Source organism: Lathamus discolor, chromosome 2 (assembly GCF_037157495.1).
Source record: "Lathamus discolor isolate bLatDis1 chromosome 2, bLatDis1.hap1, whole genome shotgun sequence".
Classification (NCBI taxonomy): domain Eukaryota; kingdom Metazoa; phylum Chordata; class Aves; order Psittaciformes; family Psittacidae; genus Lathamus; species Lathamus discolor.
In genome coordinates, this window is record NC_088885.1 from 3,509,093 (window position 1) to 3,526,128 (window position 17,036).

The window sequence follows — 17,036 nt, forward strand, 5'->3', positions numbered from 1 at the left end:
GCCCACGGGTCAGCAACCACCACCCTGCCCAGCGCCTGACAGACACCTGACAGACACCTGACAGGCACCCTGTCAGGCAGACAGACACTTGCCAGACACCCTGACAGACACCCTGACAGACACCCTGACAGACAGACACCTGGTCCAGGACGGCGCAGTCTATGCGCTGAGGCGGCTCATTGTCTCCCCCTGCCAGCCCTCGCAGGAACTGCAGCGGCACTTGCCGGCTGCGTGCCGGGGCAGGGGAAGGCGCAGCAGGCTGAGCAGCTCGCTGGCCGGGTGGTGAACTCAAACAAGAGCTAGGATGAAAACCCACCAGTGCGTTCGGGCAAAACCCGGGGGGTCGGTGAGGAAGAACCGGCTCAAAAGCATCCCCATCTCCATTTCCGGCTTCTTGGGCGGGGGGGGGGGATCGTCCTTTGCTTTAGTTTGTTTTTAATGAAGTGCTCACCCCACCTTCCCGAGCACGGGGTGGGTCGGAGAGGGCTCAGCTCGAGAGGAGCCCAGACCCCCAGCTCCCAACCCTTCCACTGCCGTCGGGGTGAGCCCGCCCCGCCTGCCGCAGCCTCCGGGGGAGCAGCTCGGGCCGGGCGCCCCGCCAGCAGCCTCTCGCCGTGGTGTCTGGGCGGGCGCTGTATTCCCCCCCCCCCCCCCCAGTCAGAGCCACGTTTTTAACGCCCAGCTTCAAGCGCTTCCCCCCCCGTAGGAGCCCAGAGTGCCCGTCGGGGGGCACAGACACACACACACGGACCGAGGCGGGGGGGCGGCGGCCCCGGCTGCGTCAGAGCTGTGCAAACACCGTCGCGGCTCCCGGCGCTATTTAAGGGGCCGGGGCTGAGCCACCCCCAACTTCCCCGCCTGGGCACAAACGGGTCTCGTTGTCTCCATCCCTCCCTGCTCAGGTCCGGCCTCGGGAGAGCGCAGCGGAAAGGTAGGGAGCACCGCGCGTCCCTGCTGGGCTGTGGGGGGGAGCGGTGAAACGGGGTGGGGGGGGTCCTGCGCTTACCGGCTCTGCTGGAGGAGCTGCGGCCGCTGCCCAGCGGCGAGGGTCCCGGCCGGTCGCTGGAGCGGGGCGAGGTCTGCGGGAGCGCCCGAGCCGTGCCCGGCGCAGGGGACGGCGGACGGGGGAGATGCTGTGTTTGGACTCCGTACGGTTTGTATGTGTGTGTGTGTATACACATATATATACACATATATACACTTCTATGTATGTAATATCTATGTAATATATAGAAATATTACATATATATAAAAATACAGGAATCGGGTCGGTTAAAAAGATATCCCTGTGAAAAAGATGCAACGCACCTTAGGTTTATAAGCGCCTATAAGGGTACATCACTGTTAACCCTGCTGGCGTGACCTGCTGACAGATTTCATTCATCTCCTGACAATACTAAACCCCCCAAAATGTTTTCAATCCAGTCTAAGTGGTGGGCAACTCAATTTAGTTTTCTCCTCTTTTAAACTTCAAAGGTTATGTTCAGTAGGCTGTTCAGAAACTTAAGCGATTCAGAGGTTCTAATGTAGCTAATTCCTGTGTATTTCTAAATGGGAATTACCCCTATAGCATTTAGTATGAGGTAGCTTGTTTCTCCTAATAAATGAGAGTGATTTCTCCGTTTCCTGGAAAATACTGTTTTCAGCTTATAGGATCAAATGATCCAGCAAAGCAACATCATTTTCTCTAGTACTTGTTCAGAAAGCAATAAGAAAATGGTTGCATATAAATTCTTTTTTTTTAGATGGAGATTCTTAAGAATCTTTCATACATTATTTCATACAGCTTTTATATATATATTATATGTATTTTATATATATATATTTATATATTTTCATTATTGCATACAGCTTTTAACTCAACAGTTTTTACCACCTCAGCTATTAGATCAAATACCTGGGGGAGCATTAGATTTTGGGGTTTCTTTCCTTGGGACAAGGTTTTGGTTTTCCTTTCTGTGTGTGATGGATGGGAAGAAACCTCTTGACCACTGAAGTTCAAACCAGTGAAGGTTGATAGAATAAAGGCTCTTCACAGCACTCATCAAAACTGAGCATTGTTACAACAGCGATTTTTAGTACAACAGCAAGATACTGAAATATCTGAATACTGAGATTTTCTTTATTTTCACAGAGCTGGGTTCATCTCCCTTAGTTTTTAAGGAAATACGGCCTCAAAAAAGAAGAGATAAGAATTGAGTAGATGAGGGAGCATAAGCTACAGTGGAGTATTTTTGTTCCTTCGATATATCAAGGGATATTTAACTATTATCTTGATATTGTCTTGATATTTAACTAGTATCTTGATATTATAAATATCAAGGGATATTTAACTATGTAACTATTCCCATGTTTTCCAGCTTAAGACAGATCCCACCGTTACCTGCATTCACAAAACCCCAATACAGCCCTAGTTTGCTCAGAAAGCACTACACCCAGTGGAACTTGGGGGTAAGGACAGCATACAACATAGCCTATCTGGTCGTTCTAAGAGCCTATCATTCCTTTTCCCTCCAGCAATGTACAGTGGTATATGCATCTGCGTGTTCCTTGCTGTGCTCTCCGCGAGCTCTTTTGGACAGCAGACTCTGGGCTCACACAATGGGAATCCCCTGGCTGCTGAGCTGGAGCAGAGCTTGACAGAACATCACCGGCACGTCCGCGCTCCTTCGTCTGCTGCTGGCCCACAGAAACCTGTGCCCAGGCTGGATGGGAGCATTGACCAAAGAGCCAACATCGGTGCTTTGTTGGCCAAGTATCTCCAGCAAGCCAGAAAAGGTACTGGTTATCTCCTCCTTACTGTGCTCCTTCTGTGTCAGTGGAACTCCCTGCAGGGATACCCACATGCTAGGATAACGCTGTCACCATCTAGCACTGATTCATAGAGAAGAGAGGATGTAGAGTTTTGCCCAGTTGTTCCTGATGTAAAGAACATTCTCTTATTTACTGCAAAGCTACTCCCAAAGAATGGTGTACGTGACAGGCACTGCCTTTAGAGCTGTGTACAGGTAACTGTAGTAATGTAACCTACCTGTCGGGTCAGCTTTTATTTTTACCTTACCATTTTCATAGCCTTAGAACTATGGTGGCATTTTGAGCATGTGGTATCTCAGATAAAACACAGTACTTGCCTTTTCTTTGAGCTTCTTCATTTGGTTAACCTCCCCCTTCCCTTTTTGTTTTAAGCCAGAAGAGCAGGAACACTTTTCTGAGGATAAATACGTACCAAATGGCCAACCTCACCTCAGTCAAAAATACCCGTTCCAGGGAAATCTGAGTAGCGGGGGTTTCCGTGTATTCGTTCCCAAAGGAAGTTACAAAAGTGTTAAAGCTTTTGAGAGATCAGAATTCACATTTATCGACACAGTAACTAAAAGCAGTGATAAGAAACACCACATTTGCTTCAAAACGTGTCAGTTCCTGCCAGGTTTTTGGTCTTGGGCAGCCTGGGAGCACAATCTTGACTCAAAAACCTCCATGGCGCTGTATTTGTAGGATTACCTCGGCATTGAGACACTGAGAAATGAATTCACTCTCAGCCCCAGACTGTGCTTAGGATGAAATTTGCTTTATAAAAGTAAGAGGTGTCTCCTCTCCTGTCTCAGCACACAACCTTAGGCACATCATTTCATCCTCCCCTCTTGATAGCCTCACTGCTGACCTCTGTTCCAGGCAAAATCCTGGTCTGATTTTTGGCGGAGGTCTGCAATTGAGAGGTGCAGTATGCATCTTTATCCATTACATATGCAGCCATACACGTTCATCTGTGTACACAGAATGGGGCCAAATCAGAAACCATAGAAAAAGAAGACCTTTAATACAGTCTGGGAGACTTTATCTCACAATGCCAATATTTGCACAATATCCATTAAGGAACTTCTTGTAGCAGTCCATAATCTAATGGAAAGAGAACTCAGATACAGAATTCCATGATTCAGTAACAACTGTTACTGAATAAGGATGCTATTGCAGGAGTCTGCAAAGCAGAATCCTCATTACCTTTCCCTGCTGTAATCATTGTCACCCACCTACACAGAAACAAAACGCCTTATTCTAATATATGTAGCCATTCTATCCTCTTGGATATCTGCCTGACATTTCCAAATAGCTTAACACGAAGTGAAAAAAACGCACTTTGCATTTAAGACTTCTTATTGTTAAGTATTAATACAAAGGAGAGCTCCTGCATAGATGTTAATTGACAAATCTAACTAACTCTACAAAGTGACTGTTAGCTGATAAGGGGATTCTTGTGCCGTGACTAGGCTAGTCGGACTCTGGGTTGTAGATGTAGCTGCTAGTTGCAGAAGAGAAGATTCGCAGGAATAAACCAGTATTTACTTAGTTTATAAATGAACAATACATAGAGTGTTCCCGTCAAACCCTTGTGTTCTCATGTAGCACAAAGGTTCTGGGAAGTACTTCTTCCTAGAAAATCTCTGTAGAACACTCCCACCTACTCTATTTGTCACTTTGAACCTGTCTAAACTGCAATACTCACTCGGAAATTTCACCTAGGAGGAAAGAGCCTGGGCATTTCCTAGCGTTAGCAGTCCCCACTGATGGCTTTTGCCCTTGTGATGACTAGAAAAGCTGATTTTGGACAATATTTCCAATTTAAACAGTGAGGGAGTTAAATGCTCTCAAGAGGTTCGGGCTAGATGGCAACCTCAGAACCAAACTGCTGCGGTTTGGACTGCATTTGCTGCGCATTGATTCTGCAGTATCCACAGGACAGCTCTGGTGGTTTGAGGAAAGGGAGTTAAGGTGCTGTTAATTGTACTGCTTGTGACCCCTAGCTTTCAATTCCTTTCATCTTCAGGCTTTCAGTGTGGGTCTGGCACAGAAAGTCTCCTGTCCCTCTGCAGCCGCTAACAAAACAATGCAGCTGGGTTTGGTTTGAATGGATCGTGTTCATTAGATATCATTACGCGAGGGAATCCTTCAAATATAGAAGCCCGGAGTCACCAAGGGCTCCTTCAAAGCACAAGAAACCATAAGCAAGGCAATCGTGTAGATTCGGATTTATGGGGGTTGGTTTGGGCTTCTTTTCCTTTTTGATCCGTTCAGGTATTCCTGAAGCCTCAGCCTGAACTTAGTACTAATACATTGGATCTGTTCCTTCCTCACTCAAGGCCTGACCTCGATCTATTTATTGGCATATGTCAATTTTGGCTGGTTTCAGGGAGTGCACAGAGAAGTAATGATGTGTCTTTCCCTGCATTTTCAGTTACAGACCGTGACGATGTCAAAACAGAGGATTATAGCCCTTGACAGATTATTCTGCAAACAGTTTGTGTCTCTTTGATGCCTTAAGCAAGGAAAAGGGTAAGGCAAGATCAGGGATCAGCATCCAGCCCTGGTGGAAGCTTTGGAGGAGCAGTAAGAATATCACTGACACAGCGACAAGCCCTGTATCATTCCAGAAGCAGATATCCCTAGCTATAGATTCCAGACACAGCTTTCTCCCTTTCAGGACTGTTCCTCCTTCTCCACAAACCCTGGGATTCATAACTCTACCCCACTTGCTACTGAATTTGCACTGAGAGCTCCTGTACTTACACTTGCGCCTCTTTAAGCAACAAGGGGCTGTGGTGGGATCCTGCCACAGGCCCGAGTCTGCCCTCAAGCGGAGTTGTTTTGCACGTAGAGCAGCTCTCCCAGTACCAGCAAGCGAGGGGCTTACAGGAAGAGTGAGGAATGGTTTGGACTTTATTGAAGTAGGAAGGGAAAAGGAGATCTTGTCCCCAAGAATCTCTCTTCTGTGACAGACAATACACTGACAGAATTCTCTGTGGTGTTCTATTAGATACTCTCTGTTTTCAATCTTAACTTGCAGAGGATCGAAGTGAAGCCAGAAAGAAAAGGATTAGGAGGGTGACTCTTTACGCATCCATTATAAAGACAATCTCTGCTACGACAGGAGTTTCTTACTCTGCCTCTAACTCACATCTCACATGTTTCGCTTGCACATACTCCCTCCGGGCAGCCAGGAGCAGAATGTTCCTGCAGCAGGAGGGAGAAAACGATCTCTTTGGTTTACAGTAAAGAGAACCTCAAGCCATTTTCAGGACATTTCCCATAATGTGGTGCTTTGCCCTATGACACAACCGCGGTGTTACATGGCCGGTGTTGAGTCGAACAGTTTCAACTACTGCAGACGTCAGCTCACGAGTACAAACCAGATCTGAACACGGATGAACGCATGAAACGTGTCCACTTACTCTCTGCTCTCCCAATGCTTTTCCTTTAGGTCCCACTGGAAGGCTCTCAGTTATGGGAAACAGGGTACAGACCATTGACCCGACACACAGGATAAATGACAGAGACTACATGGGCTGGATGGATTTTGGACGCCGCAGTGCTGAGGAATACGAGTACTCTTCCTAGAGACCAGCAAACTGTGGCAAGAGGAAGAGTTAAAATCACACCCCCATGTCCGTGCAGAAAGAGCAAAATTCATCTCCTGTCCTCTCCACAAGCCGTGTTTTAAACCGTGCCATGCGTTCGCTGTGAGCCTGTCGGTGCGACTCCACAGCGCAATACACACAGATGCAGAATTTTCCAGAAAATGGTTTCTTTCTTCTGTGGTTTCTCATACATTGATATTGTATTAAAATGATTTCAACTTACCCCCCCTTGTCCTGTCACTGCACGTTGCTGGGCGTCTTCCTATAAGGAAAGGCAGGAAAATGCCTTCATTCAGGCAAATGAGCCGCTTTCCGGAGAAGTCTTGTGTCAGCCCCAATAGCTGTGAACTGAGGGGAGCTTGTCCAAATAGAAACACGATGGTGCCAGATAGGGCCAGTGACCCCACTAGTAAAGGGCTGAGTCACACAGCAACCCCACGGCTTTGTAGTGAGTGGCCATCAGTGCCCATACGAAAAGGGGGGTTGGACAGAGCCTTGGGTGCCATGGTTTAGTGTGAGGTGTCCCTGCCCATGGCAGGGGGTTGGAACTGGATGAGCTTAAGGTCCTTTCCAGCCCAAACCAGTCTGGGATTCTATGAATGACACCAACAGCTTCCATCTTGCTGGCTTAGCTATTGCATGTTGGGAACTAAGGGTGGAAGTCCTGCGGACAGCGTGTATCATGGAATAGCGTGTCCCCAGCCTTCACTGGGGACAGGGTGAGGACAGGTCCCTGAACAGAGCAGAAGGTGATCCTGAGGGGGAGAAGGTATCAAAGCATCTAGTCACAGTGTCCGAGATGGAAACGGGTCGCTCCTGAGCACCACGGGGAAAGCCCGAGTTAGCTGTGGCCCACCGGTGGGGGAACAAGGAACCACAGAATCCACCAGGCTGGAAAAGCCCTTCAAGCTCACCCAGTCCAACCGTTCCCCAGCGCTGCCAAGGCCACCACTGCCCCATGGCACTGAGGCCTCGTCTCCACGGGGTGTGAGCACTTGCAGGGCCGGTGCCTGCAGCCCTGCCCTGGGCAGAGGGAGCAGCTTACTGCAAACCCCACTGAGCTAGCGGGGAAGAGCCCATGGGTGCCCTTGTGGGACCAGGATCCTCATGGGGGTGAGGGGACACCCCCAAGAGCGAGGGCCATCCATGCCCCAGGAATGGGCAGCATTCCCTGGTTGCTGGGGCAGCATGTAAAGGAAAACTCAGCTACAGCAGCGCACCTGGGCTCGGAACGGTCTCACCTGCCCTGGAATGCTCTGCTCCATCCACTTGATTGCATCATGAGCCCCTCCATCCTTGGCACGTGGGGCATCATCCTGACCGGGCCTGGGACACAGAACCACAGTCACAGAACCGTCCGGGCTGGAAGGGCCCTCTGTAGATGACCCAGTCCAACCCCTGCCAAGGCAGGGCCACCCAGAGCAGGTCACACAGGAACGTGCCCAGGCGGGTTTGAATGTCTCCAGAAAGGGAGACTCCATAACCCCCCTGTGCAGCCTGTTCAGTGCTCTGACACCCTCAGTGTAAAGAAGTTCTTCCTCATGCTGAGGTGAGACTTGGTGTGTGTTAGTTTATGGCCATTGCTCCTCATCCTGTCGCTGGGCACCACTGGAAAGAGCCTGGCACCATCCTCCTGGCACCCACCTTTGAGATACTGATCTGCATTGATGGGATCCCCTCTCAGTCTGCTCTTCTCTGGACTAAACCAGGCCCAGCTCCCGCAATCCCTCCTCGTAAGAGCCAGATGTTCCCAGCTGCATCCCACCCCGTGCGTTCCAGCAAGCCCCAGTGCAAACCAGGAGGTCCCTGTCCGCGGCCTGAGCGGAGGAATTTGCAGACAGAACGTGAGCGTTGCAATGTCTTGGAGCAGTGAGAGGCTTTCCAGTGCCTTTGATTTATATCCCCCGAGCTCACGGAAATTCTCTCAAAGAAAATAAAAGTGTCCGTGGGCTTGTTCAAGCTTTAATCATTGCTAAGTGCCTGTACCAATTGAACAGCAATGGGATCCAGCACAGCTTGAAGCCTGTTTCAGCAGGACAAGAACCTCTATAATCTTTTAGACACGAACTCAGCTTCTTGAGTTTATGCCATTCTCCCATGAAAGCCCACTGCCCACATTACAGCCGAGGGCATCACTGAACACCCGTAACTCCCCGGCCTTTAATGCTTTTGGTTGCTATTCTGTGGCCTCAACTGGCTTTTTAACTGAATGCAAGCAGTCTGCGCAGCACCCAGCGAGATGCCATTGCACAGCGGAACAATGCTGATTCTTCGACGCGGATACGAGCTGCAGGCAGCAGGTCCTGCCGGTACCGAAGGAAGGCAGGGCACGTCTCGCTGACTTTTCAATCTGATGTGGAGAGCGGCCAACAGATGTGCTCAGGAAGCTGGGAGCAACTGTTAAACCTCAGCGCGCTGGTGCAGGGCTTCGGGTGCAAAAGGAAGGGGGATGACTCTCAAAGGGTTGAAATACCAGTTTTGGCTCTCCAAAGAACATCCTGTGTGTCCACGAGCTTGGACACACAGTCCTCAGCAACTTACCCTTCCCTCCAACCCATCCTTCAGAGCGGATGACCGTGTTCCTCGCTGTAGGATGGTGAAGATGCATCCAGTGCGGTTTCTGAGATACTGGGACATTGCAAGGGTGGAGGAGCATTTCAGAGCAGAGGCACCAATTCACCAGCCATTTGGCCTTCCAAGGTTTGTATATGCAGTAGTTCTGGTCTGCTTTGAAGTCATCCAAGTGCATTAAACACATCAGCTCTTTCCAGACACTCACTCATGCAGTCTTGGTTACCCTGTGGCAGCATTTGCTGTCCTGAAAGAGGAAAAAGACACTCTCCAAATACCAGCATATGGGGTGTTTCCTATAAAATGCACTGAAGTCTCTAGGGAGAAGCATCCCATAGAGAACATCCTGCACCTCAGTAGACCTCCTACCTCTGCACGATCTCCAGTTGCTCCTTTCGTACCTTGAGGCATTCAGCCTCACTCAGCTTTGCTTTCCCTTGATCCCAGTGAGCTGTACTTACTCCCTCTTCGGTTTCCCCTTGTCTTTCTTTGTCAACATCAGTAATTTCATAGAATCATGGAATGGTTTGGGTTGGAAAGGACCTTAAGATCACCCAGTTCCAACCCCCTGCCATGGGCAGGGACACCTCACACTCGAGTGATCTTGAAGGTGTTTCTTTTCCAGCCTGGTCGATTCTATTGAAGGCATTTCTACACCAAGCACCCTCTAGAAGCTGCTGCAGGGGGTGGGTTTGTGCAGGGCTCCCCAGCACACGGCATCCAGGCTGGCACAAAGCCCCGCAGGGAGCCGCATTACACCGCTTGATTTCCATCGCTCCTACAACCGCCTTACAAACCTTCCCTGCTGGGAGCAAGTCATTTTACCTTCCCGTTTCCTGCTGCGCATTCATTCCTGTGGCCTTTCCTGGCTCACAGACCACTGTCACCTGTCCCCTGATTGTGCCATCTATAAGCTTCTGACCAAGGTGACAGCTGAAGGGACTCAGGAGCTGGACTTGGGGGCTGCGTTCTCACCCCCAAAGGCCCAGGAAGGGACTATATGAGGCCACAAGCAGCTTTGTGCGCTGTAATATCCAGGTGGAACACATAAGCCTGTTAAAAAAGGCCTTATCTGGTGTGAATTACTACTTTTTTATAATTTTTAGCCGTAACAGGAGAAAATATCTTCCTTAAAATGCTTCGGTCTTAATACTTCAGGGTATGAGGTTTTATTGCAATAGGATACACACAAGGTAGACCCCATGATGGCAAAACTCTCCAGTTTATGTAGGAATCCTCTAGGCTCCCCCTCTTCCTGGGAGTGGCAGCAGAGAGCTGGATGCACTGTACTGGTCTTAACCCGGACCCTGCCTGTTCAGCATCAACTTCCTGACCTCGAGCCTCCCCCAGGCTCGGAGGTCACTGGGTCTCTGTCCTCACTGGTATCAGCCTTCCTGTGCTTTGTTGTGGCTTGGCATTGCACTGCGCTAACGCAAACCCTCCAGAACTGTATTTGGCATCACTGCTCTCCAGTTGCCCCTCAGTAGCCAACATAGAAGTGGATGCTGGAGAGGGGCTCTTCAGCAGAGACTGTAGTGACAGGACAAGGGGTGATGGGTTCAAACTGAAACAGGGCAAGTTCAGGTTAGATCTAAGGCAGAAGCTCTGCCCTGTGAGGGTGCTGAGGCGCTGGCACAGGGTGCCCAGAGAAGCTGTGGCTGCCCCATCCCTGGCAGTGCTCAAGGCCAGGTTGGACACAGGGGCTTGGAGCAACCCGGTCTGGTGTGAGGTGTCCCTGCCCATGGCAGGGGGTTGGAACTGGGTGAGCTTTAAGGTCCTTTCCAACCTAAACCACTCTATGATTCTGTTATACTATTTCCCTCGCAAGCTCACACACATCCATCTCTAACCTATGAGGCTGTCTAATCTTCCCCTGAGTTACTGCCTGACTACCCCCTCCTTCAGGGAGCTCTTTTTCTCATTCCTTTGCTCTCACCATCTGCAGGGGTTTTGGAGTTTCTCATTACCTTTATTGCATCTCAGCAGTGGGCTTTTTCCTCCCTCAGGAAGATGCTGGCTCGCAGCACACCTCACATCTGGCTCTGCTGGAAAGATGTAACCAGATCCATCCCTGGCAGCGTTCAAGGCCAGGTTGGATGAAGCCTTGTGTGGGATGGTTTAGTGTGAGGTGTCCCTGCCCATGGCAGGGGGTTGGAACTGGATGATCTTGAGGTCCTTTCCAACCCTAACTGTTCTGTGATTCTAAACAGGATCTTTCCTCCTTACTCCATCCTTTCACATTCATTACACATTTTGCATTGTATTAGGCAGGAGAATTCAAACCCCTCTCCTGCTCCAAATACCCAAACCACCCAACATTCAAATCTGCTTTCTTAGAACTCCAATAAAAATTAGCACACTGAGGTCTGTATTTTTCATTTTGAGCAAAGTTTCACCAGTTCCAGCAACCTTAAAACCTCCAAACTTTCCAACCACTTCTGTGTCTAAGCATTTAAAACCCAAACCTGCCGATGGCCTCTTATCTTGCTTTGACACCGAGATGAAAACAAGGGATCAAGGTTGAAGATTTATCGCCGTAAAAGAACAGGACAAGAGATGAATAATACACAACGATGCAGCTTTTTCTGTTATTTTATTGATTATTAGTGAAGAAAACTTTAGATTTCATCTTTCGGATGTGTTACAATTGCTTTCTGTGGCGGGTGGACAGCCCCGACTCCTTATTTAAAGGCTAAATAATACTTCCCGATTGCATGATTAACTTCGACACGTTAAGTTCTCATATGGTATTGCTTTCTCCCTCTGGGTATAGAAAATGGTCCATGAAGTCCACGTTTTGTTTTTTTCCAGAATCAACTGTTATTCTATCTACTGGTTTAGGATACATTCAAATAAAAAAGATACTTCAATTCACTTGCAATAAGTGCACACATACAACAGCAGAGAGAGCTGATGACATTTTACTGAAACATTGTTAAGTTCATAGAATAAATAGAAGTCTTCAAACACATGCAGAAACTGCCCCATGTGTTTTTCCTTTCTCAAGCATACCCTTAGTGTCCATAGCACTACTGCAGTAACTACTTCATTCAGAGAAGAGACCAAACCCACCCACCTACCTCTCATCACAGAGACTAAAAGACAGCTTCATTTACACATGAAGTGATCAGTGCTAATGATTTAGTAACAGTCTGGTACAAACAGTAATTCACGGCAAGTACGTGTAGTGGGATAACAGGAACAAACAGGGAGCTTGGCTTAGATGCCACAAGAAATGCAGGAAAAGAAAGTGGATGTTAAACCCTCTCCCTTCACTTCTCCATCTCCCTTCTGAACAAATGCTCTAGAAACAAGCTCTTTCCAGTCCATTCAGTTTCAGGATATTCCAATTCTCTCTAGAAGCACCCAGCGGAACTTCAGGAGAAACAGGGAGGAAACAATAGAAACAAGGATTGCTTGGGCTGTAACTAAAGGCTGTTATGAGGCCTTTTGCTTCCCTTCTGATAAAGCAGGGGGTTATAGGTTTGGTATTGGGAGGTATTTTTTCAGTTTAAAAGACTGTAAATAAAGTGCTTCCCACCTTTACACCTCTGCTAAGGTCCACCTGGGCATGAAGGAGGTGAAAACAGGTAATAGGTGGGGAATATTCTCACCCTAGAGACCAGTGGGCAACTGCGAGCTGCTCTTTCCAGCCTGTACCATTCCCTAACTAAATGGGTTTTGTGGTTCTCTGCCAAGGTTTCAAGGACACACCTTGTTCTAACACTGGTTCTGCTACCTGTTCTTCTGCAACGTGCCTCTGTCAATCTGTTCCATAGCTTTGACTTGTAGGAAGTCATTGCCACATTTACCTCCCTAGTGGTGAAAGCTGTTCTCTTTGGGGGCACTGACAGAGCGTGTTTCAGAGGCAGCACCACACAGTAAAGCATTTTCCCCCCTCCACAATCCAGTGCAGCATTGAAAAACAGAACAAAAACCGAACAAGAAGTCACACAGAGTGTATGTGTGTGCCACAAGAAACAGGAATATGTTGATACTCCAGGTACCCAGCAGGCCTGTGGACCTCGACACAGGATTGCTTCAAGTTTCTCATCTTGGGGAGAAGACAGAACAGAAAAATGCAGTTCCATCCATTCAGGCATAATAGGCAGGCACTCCAGTAACTCATCTACAGAAGCAAAATTAAAACTACCACGTTAAACTGCGTGCTTTTCGCTTTAACGAAGCACAAATGCTCCCATGCTTCAAGTGATGTACCGCGAGGTCTCGCGTAACACATTCAACAGCTTCCCATGCACCTCTGATTCAAGTTAGGCTAGCTGCAGGATTCACGTTGTCCTAGTCAAGTTATTTAGTGTTGGTTTTATTCTTTTGTGGTTTCTTTCAGTGCATCTTAGAAAAAAAAAAACCTTTTCAAAAGGTTAGTGAGTTACCTTTAATAACAGCAATCATAACACAGAGCCTCCGCACTCAACTGAGCAGTAAAATAATCCCATTAGTTACAACCGGTCTGGTACATATTTACACGTTTTATACAAAGTTTACACATTTCTCCCATTAGGCACGAGGTTGATTTGTCAAACTCAAGAGGCAATGAAGGGGCGGCGGGGAGAGGAAAAGGAGATCGGAGACAGAATCGAGAGTACTTGTGTTTAAAAAGACAAGCTGTAAAAATGAAGTCCTTCACCGTAAGCTAGTTTGCTTCGGGAGCTTGGTTCCCATGAGGATCCCCGAAGTGAGAGATGTTGGGCCTTTCATCTGCATGCTGGAACCCACCATGGTGGGGAAGCTCCGATTCCTTCGGATGCCAGTGTTGAGCTGGATGCCCCCGATGGCACTGGTTACGGCAGGGCAGCCCAATGGGAGACTGTCTGGTGCCAGGCCCCCAGGAACAAAGGCCCTCACTGGTCCTTGTGCCCCACAGAGAAGAGGTCCCTGGTCATCAGTTAAAGGAGGAGCTGATGTTTGCCCTGAACTCACAACTTTGGCAATACCAAACCTCTTGACTTTGTCCACGAGATTAAGGTTGGAAACAGACACGTCAGTCTGACTCTCACTGTTCCTGATGTTCTTTTTATTCCTCACCTCCTTCAAGATTGAGCTAGCAGGCTTCGAAGCCAAGAAGTTGTCATAAGGTGGGCTGGTGCACTTGAACTCAAAAGATGGAGGGGAAGAAGAAGGTGTCTGCATAGGTGAGTTTGGAGGAGTGGAAGGAATGATGGCCATCTTAGGGATGTATGTGTTCAGGAGGGTGCCCTTGCTGGCTCTGTCCCAGCTCTGTGGATTGTACACTGCTGCCGAGATGCCCCTTTCCTTCAGGAGCCACACCAGCCCCAGGGACGTGCTCATCGTCGTCGTGGATTCCCGGAGGTTAGTGAAGGATTCGGCCAAGCTCAGGCGCCGCGGGGTGCAGGGGGTGGCCACCGGGGTGCCCTTCAAATTGCCAATGCTGCCACCAGCTGGAGTAGGTGCTGGGTTAAGGCTGAAAGCAAAGGAGCAGGCAAATTATTCTCTCCGCTATGGAATTAAAGCTTACTTTGCAAGCAAGACTGTTAACTCCCAGCAGGGTCTTTTATCCATTTTGAGGGTGCGCACAAAACTGCCAGTTCCCAGCTCCTCAGAAATGTGATGACAAGTGCAAAAGCATCCTCTCTCACAAAACACATCTCTGCACTTTGCGTGCTTCACCACCCTGTCTCATGAGAGCGATGCGTTCCCCAGCACCCACCATCACATTTCTTCCGATAAACAAAGTGACAGGTTCCTGATCAACACCTTCAGTTTTTCTTCCTGATCTATTGGCTGTCACAACTCCCAGTTGCTTCCCCGAGACAGGGATACAGGGGGAACTTGACTAATGGTACAAGCAAGACAGATTTACTTTCTGGTGTCACTTTGAGCACAGAGCTGCTAGTCTTTAGTGGTGCTGGGTCATAGCAGAGACAGCAGCAAGGGAGGATGGGAACATACTTGCTACAGAAGCATCCGTAGACAAAACTGTTGAAGTTGGCACTGTCACCAACACATGCTTCTGTGAAGTCAAACCCTTCTTATGTTGAATTCATTTTCACTTAAGGGTAAGGGGATGGAGGATCTGAGTTTGGATGGAGATGCACAATGGTGTGAATTACCTTCCAAGGTGATGAGAAAAACAGCTTCGAGCTCTTTGTCAGTTGGCCAGTGGGTAACTGACAGCAGCAAACCAAGCATGCAAAGAGCCACCCTCCTGTTCATCTGGTAAAACATTCATTTCTGTAGTTTGAAACATTGCTAACTTGTTCCCCAATTCCAGTTCTTTCTTCTAAAAATAAACTACATACAGGCAGTGGACAAGAAAGTATTGAATGGGCAACACTCCTCACATTCAGAACAAGTGACAGACATGAACTAGATGGTCTTAAGGTCCTTTCCAACCCTAACTATTCTATGATTCTATGACATACTGATGTTTAGTGCTCTCTTAGGGCATTTTGTTCTCTTAAGCACACTACTGATAGTTACGAAGGGCTGGAAATTCTTGTATAATATCAAATTGCATTCATTCTGGCGATCACCCTCTCCCCAGAAGCTGCCCATCTGACTGAACACAGACTCAATGCAATTCCAAAGACATCCCAAGTTCTTTGTGCCAAGTTTGAGATCTCATGGACACTGAGGGTTGAGTGTTTCTGACACTACAGTGTCATCCTTAAAAACCTTGTTCCTAATAGCTCAGGTTAGCCACAGCATGGTTACCTATGGATAATCCCCACTCAATTTATGGAAGCCCAAGGTACATCTTTCATTGAATAAGGTGCGGTGCACTTGGTTATTCCAGAAACAAGGCATATGGGACATCCCCAACACTCTAAATTCATGTCTCTTTGGGAGAATCCCAGGGGTTCCATTCACCTTTAACAAAACCTTTCCAACCGTGCTCAAATGATGGCTTTTGCCACATACACACACATGAAAAATGTAATTCCACAGTACTATTTCCTAGGCATGGATTCGTCCTCTTTAACGTCACTTAAAGGCTCTTGAACAATGCAATACTTGATGCTAACAGACAATTCACTGACCTGAGAGCTCACCACTGCTCAAAGAAGGAAATCTTCCCCTTCATCTCGCTAGCTTAGCAAGTAGAAGACACTCAGCAAAGAGGCAGACAAAAGCCAAAGCCAGTGCAAGGGAGCAGCAAAACCAAGCAGCCGCGAGGGGAAGGAAGAAGGGAAAGAATGGGATCTCCCCTTTTCAGCAGAGCCATGCTGTTGGATTGGCTCAGCCATAACATGCTACTTAAAGTTGGGTTTTCTGTACCGAGAAATGCATCAAATAGCTACACTGAGACAATCTGGCTGGATTTCCATGTATAAAGGAGATACAGGCCAATGAATGACTTGCCTCGTTTTTGTCTATATGGCCAAATGAGACTGGAATTTGCAGTCTCATTTCACCTTACATTAGTGAACTCTGTGAGGTTAGACACCCTGCTTTGAGCTGAGCTTTCTGATGAGCTTAGATCATCACCTAATGGTATATAAGGCACTCCTTAATTAAGGAAATATCAGGCTGATGCTATGAAGCCCCAAGTCAGGTCTCTCTCCATGGACCGAGATGTGACCAACACGATCTCAACAATGATCTGGAACTTCTACTAGAAGCAAGTGAAACTGCCAAAGGATTTCTACTCTGCAGCTGTGATTCAACAAGAGGCATCCCATCTATTCCTCCCTGTAAGCCGTAATGTAAAAAAGTCTGAGAAAACACAGAAGTCTTCAAAAGCATGAGGGAGGGAAAAGGAAGAGAATGAAAACTTTCTGCATGAACTGCCTTTCTACACAGTAGGACCAAATACATTTTGGAAACCCACATACAGGGTGTTCATTATCAGGCTTCTAAGATGTTCATTATCAGGCTTCAAAGATGTCCTAGCCGTAAGATTAAAACTACAGCTCTCCAATGGCTTATTACCTCCAACAACTTCATTCTCTTCAGCTCCAGACTTCAGTTGCACAGATATTCAGATTAGCAGTTCTACTGCTTTGTCAGCACAGAATACACTACAGAGCAATTAGAAACCCCAGACATCCCTGCTAGAAAGCAGTTGTTATG

The 17,036-nt window shown here is 47.9% G+C and overlaps 2 protein-coding genes across 6 annotated transcripts in view; one reads left to right on the forward strand and one right to left on the reverse strand.

Annotated features, from left to right (window-relative positions):
- The first annotated feature begins 287 nt into the window (after positions 1-287).
- CCK (cholecystokinin) lies at positions 288-6,632 on the forward strand. The gene is made up of 4 exons (XM_065669172.1): positions 288-318; positions 903-931; positions 2,518-2,778; positions 6,254-6,632. Exons 1-4 carry the CDS (start codon positions 305-307, stop codon positions 6,388-6,390), a joined length of 441 nt encoding a protein of 146 aa, XP_065525244.1. The 5' UTR covers positions 288-304; the 3' UTR covers positions 6,391-6,632.
- A 4,925-nt stretch (positions 6,633-11,557) lies between these two features.
- TRAK1 (trafficking kinesin protein 1) overlaps positions 11,558-17,036 on the reverse strand; it is a 138,983-nt gene continuing 133,504 nt past the window's right edge. For all 5 annotated transcript variants that reach the window (XM_065665491.1, XM_065665490.1, XM_065665488.1 and 2 more), the window contains one exon: positions 11,558-14,424. In XM_065665491.1, the coding sequence (XP_065521563.1) occupies positions 13,626-14,424 (799 nt within the window). In that variant the 3' untranslated portion in view covers positions 11,558-13,625. The remainder of the gene's footprint in view (positions 14,425-17,036) is intronic.